Source organism: Macrobrachium nipponense, chromosome 37, assembly GCF_015104395.2.
Source record: "Macrobrachium nipponense isolate FS-2020 chromosome 37, ASM1510439v2, whole genome shotgun sequence".
NCBI classification, from domain to species: Eukaryota; Metazoa; Arthropoda; class Malacostraca; order Decapoda; family Palaemonidae; genus Macrobrachium; species Macrobrachium nipponense.
In genome coordinates, this window is record NC_061097.1 from 26,322,100 (window position 1) to 26,334,507 (window position 12,408).

At 35.7% G+C, this 12,408-nt stretch overlaps 1 protein-coding gene across 1 annotated transcript; it reads left to right on the plus strand.

Annotated features, from left to right (window-relative positions):
• Positions 1 to 462, plus strand: LOC135209324 (zinc finger CCHC domain-containing protein 10-like). Its single transcript, XM_064242027.1, has one exon. It carries the CDS (start codon positions 1 to 3, stop codon positions 460 to 462), a length of 462 nt encoding a protein of 153 aa, XP_064098097.1.
• The last annotated feature ends 11,946 nt before the right edge of the window (positions 463 to 12,408 follow it).

Genomic DNA, 12,408 nt, shown 5'->3' on the forward strand with positions numbered 1-12,408 from the left:
ATGGGGGTCAAGGCTTTGGATCCTGAAGAGGATAATGAACATTATTTAGCATCGACAGAATTCATTCTCAAAAAAATCCGTCAATTGTTTTCAAGGCGACACAAGCAATCAGTCAACCACTTAACGAATGGGTACAGAACTGAGCGAAGTTTACAGAGAGAATCAATCTCCCGCCCACATAATATCCAAGAAAAATTGCAGGAAGAAACTGCATTACTGGAAACTACTTCTTCCAGAAGTTCTATGGATGCCCAAAATTTCAGACGGTTTTCTCTACATATTTCATCGCAAAAGTGGCACATTAAGCACCGTAATGGGGAAACTTTGCTCTCACTTCTAGTGCCTGAGGAGATGTCCTCCTCCTCCTCCGCCTCCTCCTCCTCCTCCTCCTCCTCCTCCTCCTCCTCCTCCTCCTCCTCCTCCTCTCCTCCTACTCCTCCTCCTCTTGGGGAGAGAAAGTAAGCAGGAGGGTGTAATATTTGTTTTGTGTCATTTCCACTCAAATAGATGCTGTTTCTTTTGTGTTCAAAGGGTACCTTTGCTTAAATGTTCTTTGGATACAGAGTCTTCAGAAGTTTACAAATTTATGTAATTTTCTTAATTCTCATTTGTTGTAGAATCACTTATAAGAAATGACTATTGTTTTCTAATTAAAATGCTGACATAAAATCAATAACTCTACAAGGTATGAATTAAGATATATTCATCACAAAGACGGCTTAGCGATTAGATCATCGGCAATGATTTGTGACAGAAAGATATAGAGACATTTGAAAATTACAGCGACGAATAGACATACTCCGACTGACAAAGATTTCAATGTCAACATATTTCTAAGATATGACTAATACCAGACTCAATTTTTAGCTTTAGTTTTTAGTTTTTAGTTTTCTGTAAAAGAAATTATTGAGATGGCTTTGTTTGTCAGTCCGCACTTTTTTCTGTCCGCCCTCAGATCTTAAAAACTACTGAGGCTAGAGGGCTGCAAATTGGTAAGTTGATCGTCCATCCTCCAATCATCAAACATACCAGATTGCATCCCACAAGCCTCAGGATTTTTGTTATTTTATTAGAGGTTAAAGTTAGCCATGACCATGCTTCTTGCAAAGCTATAGGACAGGCCACCACCGAGCCGTGGCTGAGTGTTTTATACATTGTACAGAAAACTCGATTACGCCGAAGAAACTTGTTTATCATCGCCATTAGATGATAATGTTGCTGAAGTCTCTGACAAAACAGGTTCCTGATGCAGTACAACATATCGATAATGCATATAAAAAAACCATATTATTATAACTTTGCCCGTGGCCAGTAGCCAATATTAGTGGGAAAAAGAGTATACAATGACAATGATTTTGGTAACCGATCATTAATTTTCAATGCAGGCAATGTAAGGGAAGGAATTCACATAACGCTAATTCCAGAGAACCGGAATTATATCTCATTAGGTATTTACGGCTATTCGATTACTTATTCTTTTGAAATAATGTGACGAGTGTAAAGCATTGATGATATAATTATTTTTTCAAATAAGGGATAAAATACTTTCCTATGACCAATACATACACACACACACACACACACACACACACACATATATATAGTATATATATATATATAGTATATATATCTATATATATTATATATATATGCACATATACTGAATATGTAACTAATATGCTGCTCACTGGAATTCTTGGTTCTCAACACTTCGTATCAGACGCAAAACATTAGTTAGTCGAAAGTACTTAGCATAATTGCCTAACATTCAACCATTACCCTATCAAATCAAATGTCACAATCAATAGCCTCCTTTTTTTCCCTTCTTCTTCTTCTTCTTCTTTTTCTTAACCCGACATCCTACGACTGAGCGCCGAAGGGGTAAAACCCAGTTAGGATAAGAAAGTTTTATGAACATTGAGAGTTAGTTTCTTTGTTTGTTTTTATGGTGTTTTTACGTTGCATGGAACGAGTGGTTATTCAGCAACGGGACCAACGGCTTTACGTGACTTCCGAATCACGTCGAGAGTGAACTTCTATCACCAGAAATACACATCTCTCACACCTCAGTAGAATGCCCGAGAATCGAACTCGCGGCCACAGAGGTGGTACGCCAACACCATACCGACCACGCCACTGAGGCGCATGAACGACGAGAGGGACTGGTCTGGGGAAAGACTGAGTAACTATCTAATTTGGAAAAAGTTCATCCGGGATGGAAGGTAAAAGAAAGTTTCATATAGAATATCACTTTTTGACAAAGCTCTGAATTTTGTTTTCAAGCGGAAAATCCACTTGGTAATGTTGTATCGGGAAATTTAGTTTTCCCCATTTATTTAATGCATTGTTTATGTTATCTGATGGCGGTAAGGGTTTGGTGCAAAATATTAATATATGCTTGGTAAATAAAAAAAAAACATTTTTCCACTCAATACTTTCTGCCCATAATTTTATAGTATATATCCCTTTATGTTAAGAGATTCGTTAAAGACATTGATATTTCCTGTTAATTTACATCATTTGTGTCTCCTCCACTGCCCAATCCGAGGTGAAATAACCCCATTTCACAGTAACTGGATAATCGATAACAGCTGACTCTCCATCAGCCTCTTGCACTTAACTCAAAGAATCTTCAGAAGGAGAGGAAATACATTGTTAATGGAAAGAGGCCAATTCATTAATCGAGGGATTTCAGAAGCTTGAGAAAAAAATGCAAATAAGAACCTACTTGGCACTGTCTTGCACCATACATACCCTTGGCACACTCTCATATCCATCAATTCAAATGATGGTCTATGTGTCTATGTATTTATAAATTTTAATTACCAAGTGAGACACACCGTATGGCATAGCACTTTCCTGGCTAGTAACTATAAAGCAAAACAATTTTCTGACTGGTTACTATGGGGCAAAATAATCTTCTGGATATTTACTGTATGGCAAAACAATTTTCTGGGTAGTTACTATTGAGCAAAATAATTTTCGGGATAATTACTACATGGCAACAATAATGTCTGACTAGTTACTAATGGGCAAAATAATTTTCGAGATAATTACTACATGGCAACAATAATGTCTGACTAGTTACTAATGGGCAAAATAATTTTCGGGATAATTACTACATGACAACAATAATGTCTGACTAATTACTATTGGGCAAAATAATTTTCGGGATAATTACATGGCAAAAAAATTTCTGGCTAGTTACTATTGGGCAAAATAATTTTCGGGATAATTACTACATGGCAAACATAATTCTGACTAGTTACTATTGGGAAAAATAATTTTCGGAATAATTACTGCATGGCAAAAAAAAAAAAAAAAAAAAAATCTGGCTAGTTACTATTGGGCAAAATAATTTTCGAGATAATTACTACATGGCAACAATAATGTCTGACTAATTACTATTGGGCAAAATAATTTTCGGGATAATTACTACATGTAAAAAAAAATTTCTGGCTACTTACTTGGTGCAAAATAGTTTTCTGGATAGCTACTACATAAAGTATGAGGGGCCAGTCATACATTCCTGCCTACATACTATAATGATTAATCTTTTCAACGCCTTTCAGGACACTATGTAATGAATGCCCAGTGTCCAGCATTAAGAGCAGCTGCTTTTCACTAGCTAAGAATCAAGATCTTTACCACACATAATCTCTCAAGTTTAGGGGGTGACATAAAAACCACGTTGCATGTAGGACTTTAATTACTACATACTTTAAGATTTACGGCAGCGTATCATCTAATACAATTTCATCGTTAGCAAACCGAAGCCTACGGTGCACCAGGTCAGGTATACTGACAGCACTAGCCCACGAATGAATTAAATAGGTCCCATGTAACTTTGGCCCTTGAAAAAGGAAGCTAATCTACATACATATAGTAAGCCTATTCCAACAATAATAATTTGAGTCCCTTGGTTCGGATCTAATGACAGATTTTTTTTTTTTACAGTGGTTTTCACTTACTGAAATAATAGAAAAAGCGACATATTTTCTAAATCGTGATAATAAATTATCTGATAATGTACGAGTACAGTTTTTACTCGCAATTCTCAAAAGAAAAAACGAGACAAAACTGAACTGACAAATACTTCGCCCACATCAGCACCGGCTCCAGCCTACCGTGTAAAGATGTAAATGAGTTTTCTGGGTGATATAGATGACAATGTGTGGCGTTAGGAATCGAAAAATATTGTCAGATTTCTTTTAATGATTTCATGCGAAGGCAGAGAAAAATTTCCCCCGCATTAAACCCATTTTTTTTAGTCATCTAACAAATACTGTTGAAAATACTTTTGAAAATCTTTCACAGAAAAAGAAAAATCTTGATTTGTTTTTAGATAACAGAAACAGTTTCTTAAAAGTCACAGTGATTGAGTTCCATTAGTGAAAAATAAAATAAAAAATTAATTTTGAGGCGGAAACGAAATAAACTAGATAACAAAGACTGTTTTTCTTTTTAAAACTGAAATCCTACAAAAGCTTACGCTTATCTATCTCATCCAACATCAAAGAGAGGCTTCCACTTTACTCCTTTGTATCAAATAAAACTTGAATATGTGGAGTTTCAAGTTATTTAGTTTTCTGTAAAACTATTGAGATGGCTGTTTGTCTGTCCACCTTCAGATCTTAAAAACCACTGTGACTAGAGGGCTGCAAATTGGTATGTTAATCATCCACCCTCCAATCATCAAACATACCAAACTGCAGCCCCCTAACCCTTATAGTTTTTAATTCATGTAAGGTTAAATTTAGCCATGATCATGTGTCTGGCAACGCAACAACACAGGCCACCACGGCCGGCTGAGAGTTTCATACAGCATTGTATGCTGTACAGAAAACTCGACTGCGCATGTTTTACTTGTATTATACTGCCCTTTCTTTATTGCTCGTGGGTCACTGAGATAATTCTATTAAAATCATCTTGGAATTTTTCATTTAGGTACCACATGTAATTAAGATACAACGCAAAATTATTATAATAATTTCCTTTGATTTCAGTTGAAACAATGAATGACGTAGTGCTGAGCATCCATATGCATTAAACCATAAGTAAATATATCCTGACATGCAAATGCTTTTAATTATAAATTTCATAATCTCCAAGGATTTAACAATATCATAATATCATGTGAATATCTAGTGGTCAGTCTTGATAAAAAGAAGACTATAATTGATAATTGCCCGACCATAAATGATGATATAGTTATAATAATAATGTTAATAATGAAGAAAAAACGTTATTAATATTCTAAGGGAAAACCTTAAGGCAATCGGATGTTATGTTTTTATTTTGAGATTTATAGAATCATCAGAAGCCTGTCCGCTGCCAGTCAACCATGGATTTATAATTGATAACCTGGGAAGCTCTCTCTCTCTCTCTCTCTCTCTCTCTCTCTCTCTCTCTCCATCTCCTCTCAAACACTCTCTCTCTCGTCTGCTCTCTCTCTCTCTCTCTCTCTCTCTCTTCCAACTATTACAAAGATCCGGTATAATATGGTTTTCTAATAATCATCTATCATTTTTTTTTTTTTTTTTTTTTTTTGCTATTTAGTAGTGTATTTTTCGAGGTGAACATTTATTTCTCAGTTTCTTTAGCCTGTTTGGGTAACTGTATTTTATACATATATATATATATATGATATATATATAATATATATATAATTATAATATAAATATATATATATATATATATATTATATATCGTATATACTTATAGTCTATATATATAAAGATATATGCCACGAAGGAAAAATAAACGAATGAGGATCTGCAAGATCTTTCGACGTTAAACGTCCTTTACTGAGCAGAGACTGACATAGATATGGGAAAAGACAATACAAGAAATTCGTATAACTGAGAGATAGGGATTATAAAGAGATTAGTACCTAGAATCCGACACACCTGGAAGATGAAAATCCTTCCCAAACAAGCATAAACAATGGGTGCAATTTAAGGTTTAAGACAATCATCTCAGATACAAGGTCCAGACAATTAAAGGATTATAGGTGACAGCTATTCAGAACTTGGTAAACAAAACCATATTCACAATACATGACTGACATACATTACAACAAAAATAATAACTCTAAGGCAACTGATTTTTATTTAAGTCAGTAATTATATCTTTGAGGTCATTCTTAAACATGTTACAGATACAAGGGTCTAAATGAAAAAGGCCACGACTAACATTGAAATTACAACGAAAAGTAACTTGTATTAAAGCAGATTCTAAAAGATTTCGTGATAAGACATCTCTTGACCTTGCAATTATTGAACTACCATCCCACTTTATTCGGTGGTTGTTTTCACTTAAATGAATTAATATTGCATTGGGTTTTTACAGAGTATTTATGCTGGCTTAGCCTTACTTCTAAGCCTTTGCTAGACTGTCCGAGATAAAGTGAGGGACAATCCATACATGGAATTTTATATATTATGTTGTTGCTTTCTCTGGGGCCATTTTTTATTAACATTCCTTTTAGTGTGTTTTTATAGGAAAAAACAAGGTTGACATTAAAAGCTTTTAACAATGATTTAATGGTTTCAAATCCGTTAAAATAAGGCAAACTGAGAATGTTCTTAGAATTTTCTTTCTGCGTGTTACTTACACTATACAACTTTTTGCGGGCTTTATTATAACAAATGTCTAATATATGTGAAGGATAGCATAAATCTTTCCTTATTTTTCTTATGCATTCAATTTCTTGATCCAAATATTGTGGACTGACAATGCGCAATGCTCGTAAAAACATAGAGGAAAAAATTGATATTTTTATGTTAAGATGGTGGCCTGAGAAGAAATGAACATAAGTTAAGTTGTTGGTCGGTTTCCTATAAATACTGAATTTACATTGAAATGGTTCTCTATGTATCAAAACATCTAAGAAAGGGAGGCAATTGTCTTTTTCTAATTCTAGAGTAAACTTGATCGATGGTACCTGGTTATTTAATTTAGGGAGTAAATCATTTACATCAATACCGACAGGAAGAACAGCTAAACAATCATCAACGTAACGATACCACTTTACAGGAATATAAATGATATTAGGTAGGTAGCGTTTTTCAAAGAATTCCATGTACAGGTTTGAGAGTAGTGGTGATAAAGGATTTCCCATTGCCATGCCAAATATTTGTTGATAAAATTCACCATTGAATATAAACTTACAATCACAAATGCACCAACTCGTGAGTGAAATAATGTGACTTATAGGTAGAGGTAATTCATGCTGAGTTAGTTCATTACTAAGATATTCTAAAATAGTCTATAGGGACTTTAGTAAAAAGAGAACATACATCAAAACTAACGAATCTATCAGTAGGGCAAAGAGCAATTTTGTTTAATTTATCAACTAAATCTGGAGAATTATATATATGAGAATCGGAGATGGTTCCAAGTAACGGGGACAAGATCTTAGTGATATATTTCGAAAGTTTATATGAAATTGAACCAACAGTACTGATAATAGGCCGCATAGGGTTATTTTCTTTGTGCGTTTTGACTGATCCTATGCGGCTTATTATCAGTACTGTTGGTTCAATTTCATATAAACTTTCGAAATATATCACTAAGATCTTGTCCCCGTTACTTGGAACCATCTCCGATTCTCATATATATAATTCTCTAGATTTAGTTGATAAATTAAACAAAATTGCTCTTTGCCCTTATACAAAATCGACAAGTTTAAGAAACTTAAATACATATTTCCAAACATTAATTTATTTTGGTATTCAGAATTGATAAGAGCTTTCTACCAACCACCTTTTGCCCACTTAAAAAAAATGAATTAAACATGATAAACGATTTGTGGCCCTATTCTTACCGCTTGTTTCCATTCATGTCAAGATATTCATAAATGAGATTGCTAATTACTTTTGTATTTATCTTTTCCTGCCTCCTCCACTTTAGCATTTCTCCAAAGAAATGAAAAAATTTGTGGGTAAATATAAATATTCTAAATTGCTTCAACTTGTTGATTCCGTATACCTATGTTTAAAGTATCTTTCTATTTCGTTTCATTATTTCTAGTAATACATCATCCAAATTCCCACATTCCTCTGCTGTTTTAGCTTAGGGTACAGTCAAACAATTACTGTATGTTTACTAAATGCTCGATCAATATATTTCGAATTTTCCGCTTTAAAACTACTGTATTGAAGAATAAGAAAAAAAGGGGCTCGGCAGAATAGAAAATGCCCACCATCAACCAATCTCCTGCAAGAGACCCATTTCACAGCTCCGGGAGAGTCGCCACCAGTTTACACCCCATAGACACCGGACTCGAGAACAGGCGTTATTTTTAATGTCTCAAGTGTAGCGGAGAGAGAGAGAGAGAGAGAGAGAGAGAGAGAGAGAGAGATAAAATTGCATCCAGAACTCAAGTTACTACACGGTATAAAGTTTATGTCACCTAAAATCTAATCCAATTTCATCGTCAGGAAGCCCAAGCCGGAGGTGGAATAGTGACACTTGAAACAAGTAAAAATGCGCGGAAGTTTCTTCGGCGCCAACGAGTTTTCTGCACAGTGTATAATGCTGAATGAAACTCACCCACGGCCCATCAAACTCTCTTCACGGCCCATGAAACCCAGCCACGGTCCGGTGGTGGTCTGCGTTGTTGGTACCTCTAGCAGTGCCAAAATCACAATTATGACTAACTTTAACCTTGAATAAAATCAAAACTACCGAGGCTAGAGGGCTGTAATTTGGTATATTTGATCACTTGAGGGTTGATGACCAACATCAAAATTTGCAGCCCTCTAGCTTCAGTAGTGTTTAAGATCTGAGGGAGGATGTTCAGACAAAGCCGTCACAATAGTTTTCTTTTACAGGAAACTAAAATTTTGATGCCTGAAGATAAAACAGGAGGAAATAGGACATTAGATCCGAAGGCAAATAATGAGTTGACTGGGGATACCTACAAATATTTAAAGAATCGAAGATGTCTGTCCACGATTTAACGAAACAGGTCCCACAAACCTTTGGCCTACGAATGAGAAAGCTAAACCAAATATATCAGCAAAGCTATTCCATCAATGCCAAGTTGTGTCCTGACGATGCGACTGATATTTTCAAAAAATAAAAATAGCAACAGTTTTTTTTATAGTGAAAATATGTTACTACTTCAAACAACTGCTTGATCATTTTTTTTTTTTTGCTTGTAGTTTTCAAAAGCAATGACAAAACAACACTGAAATGTCAAATACTTCACCTGCATCAGCGCTGGCTCTATCCTACCGTGTCAAGATGTAAATTCGGATTCTTTGTGATATTCCTGGCAATGTAAATCGGTAGTAATCGAAAAACACTTTCAGGCTTTAAACACAGAATTATTTAAATTATTTAATATATGATGACAGGCAAAATTCTAGCTAGATTGCAACTTCCTGCATGGAAACAAATATTTGTTTCAAGGCAATGTTACTGCACAATGTTTTATTATTTGCAAAATACAGAAAAACAAAAAGTTGAACACCTCGTTCTGAAGGAGGAAAAAACCTTGAAAATATGTTTTGAATAAACAGCACAAAAAGTTTCTTTCAGGTCATAGTGACTGACCTCCATACATGAAAAACGAAGCCATATAATTATTGTCAGAACCAGATTTAGAACAGAAAAAAATATATAATTTTGGCCAAAGGGCAAGCACTGGGACCTACGAGGTCATTCAACGCTGAAACGGAAATTGACAGTAGAAAGGTTTGTAAAGTGTAACAGGAGGAAAACCTCGCAGTTGCACCATGAATCAATTGTTAGGAGAGAGATGAAAGTCAGATGGAAGAATATAAACGGAGGTGCAGTAAAAGAAATGAAAGGTGTTACAGCTAGGGGACGAAAGGACGCTGCAAAGAATCAATCTCAAGTAATGACTACAGTACACCGCACGAGTTGCACTGACGGCACTACACCCCTACGAATACTGCCTTTCTTTTCAAAGCGAAATCCTTCAAGAATTTAGCGGTTATCTACCTTGTTTCAGCCACCTACAAAAGCTTACATTTTCCTCCTTTTCCTGAAATGAAAATTAATATGAATAAAGCATCAACATTCTTTATACATGACCAAAGTCTGTTCATCCGCTCGTGAAAATGCGTTCTTTCATTTTATACCGAGTATCAAGAACTTTTCTCTTTTATTCAGAGTCCATTTTATAAATTCTCGTTTGGAAAAAAAAAAACGAGAACTTTATGTCAAGATTTTCTGTTACGCATTGTACCGAAACATTCTCGACGCTGATTTTTCTTAGGTCTGAAAGATAACGACTTAAGTCTATATCTTTGGAAACATTCAAGATGTCAGTAAATATTCTTCTCTACACTGTAAGTAAGCATTACTTAAGGTTCTTTGCAGCGTCCCTTCGACCCCTAGCTGCAACCTCTTCCATTCCCTTTACTGTACCTCCATTCATATTCTCGTTATTCCATCTTACTTTCCACCCTCTCCTAACAACTGATTCATAGTACAACTGCTTTGAGGTTTTCCTCCTGTTACACCTTTCAAACCTTTCACTGTTAGTATCCGTTTCCGCGCCGAATGACCCCATGGGTCCCAGCGTTTGGCCTTTGGCCTAAACTGTATATGCAATTCATTATTCTTCTCAGCATTATTGCATTATTTTTTACGTTACCTGCTTATATCTGGATGCTGTCTTTTGTTTGTTCCTCTTCACGCGCCGTGATTTTCAATCAGTACTATATTCCCTTAAACATTGTTTGGAAGTTTGTATTCGGGTACTACTTGTCATTAAAATATTACGCAAAATGATTATATTCATTTCTTTGGATTTCAATTTAAACGACGAAAACCAGTGCTGAGAAACTCTCTGTAACTAACTATAAATAAATAAATACTTGCGTGGTCAGCATTTATTGACTTATAAATAAATGGGCAAGGCCTTTAATAACCCATTTCGTTTGGATAATCTGCAAATGAATTACCAAAATCGCAATTTCATCTGAAAACCCAGAAGCCTTTGTTAACACAGGAATCCCACACAATTGATAATGATTACCTCGATCAGCAATCAAATTATTCTGTTTTCCGATTAATAATAATAATAATAATAATAATAATAATAATAATAATAATAATAATAATAATAATAATAATAATAATAATGTACATTATTTAAATTTAAAACTTTAAGGATAGCTTTCGGGAATCTGATAAGGGAAACCGAACAGATTCCCGAAAGCTATCCTTTAAGTTTCAATTTTAAATATATGTATATTTACATAACTGTGGATTTTTTGTTTCTCCATTTGAAGACTCGTGCTACTATAAGAAAGCCTTCGACATGATACCACACACATGGCTAATAGAATGCCTGAAAATATATGGGGCAGAGGGAAACACCATCAGCTTCCTCAAAAATACAATGCGCAACTGGAATACAATACTTATAAGCTCTGGAATAAGACTAGCAGAGGTTAATATAAGGAGAGGGATCTTCCAGGGCGACTAACTGTCCCCTCTACTCTTCGTAGTAGCCATGATTCCCATGACAAAAGTACTACAGAAGACGGATGCCGGTTACCAACCCAAGAAAAGAGGCAACAGAATCAACCATCTGATGTTCATGGACGACATCAAGCTGTATAGTAAGAGCATCAAGGAAATAGATACCCTAATCCAGACTGTAAGGATTGTATCTGGGGACATCAGGGTGGAGTTTGGAATAGAAAAATGCGCCTTAGTCAACATACAAAAAGGCAAAGTAACGAGAACTGAAGGGATAAAGCTACCAGATGGGAGCAACATCAAACACATAGATGAGACAGGATACAAATACCTGGGAATAATGGAAGGAGGGGATATAAAACACCAAGAGATGAAGGACACGATCAGGAAAGAATATATGCAGAGACTCAAGGCGATACTCAAGTCAAAACTCAACGCCGGGAGAGGACTACTAAGTATAGAGGACTGCGTCAACATCGAGAACAGAGCACTGGGGCAATATCTGAAAACCAGTGAAGACGAGTGGCTAAAGAGTGCATGGGAAGAAGGACTAATAAAAGTAGGCGAAGACCCAGAAATATACAGAGACAGGAGAATGAGACAGAACAGAGGACTGGCACAACAAACCAATGCACGGACAATACATGAGACAGACTAAAGAATTAGCCAGCGATGACACGTGGCAATGGCTACAGAGAGGAGAACTAAAGAAGGAAACTGAAGGAATGTATTCAATCAGTAGGCACAAGATCAGGCCCTAAGAACCAGATATGTTCAAAGAACGATAGACGGAAATAACATCTCTCCCATATGTAGGAATGCCCGGCACTTGCACAGAACCAGTACATAAAGAGGCATGATTCAGTGGCAAAAGCCCTCCACTGGAGCCTGTGCAAGAAACATCAGCTGCCTTGCAGTAATAAGTGGTACGAGCACCAACCT

What these genes read in the sequence shown, in the direction of transcription:
- LOC135209324 (XM_064242027.1), top strand. Translation starts at nt 1, where the DNA reads ATGGGGGTCAAGGCTTTGGATCCTGAAGAGGATAATGAACATTATTTA.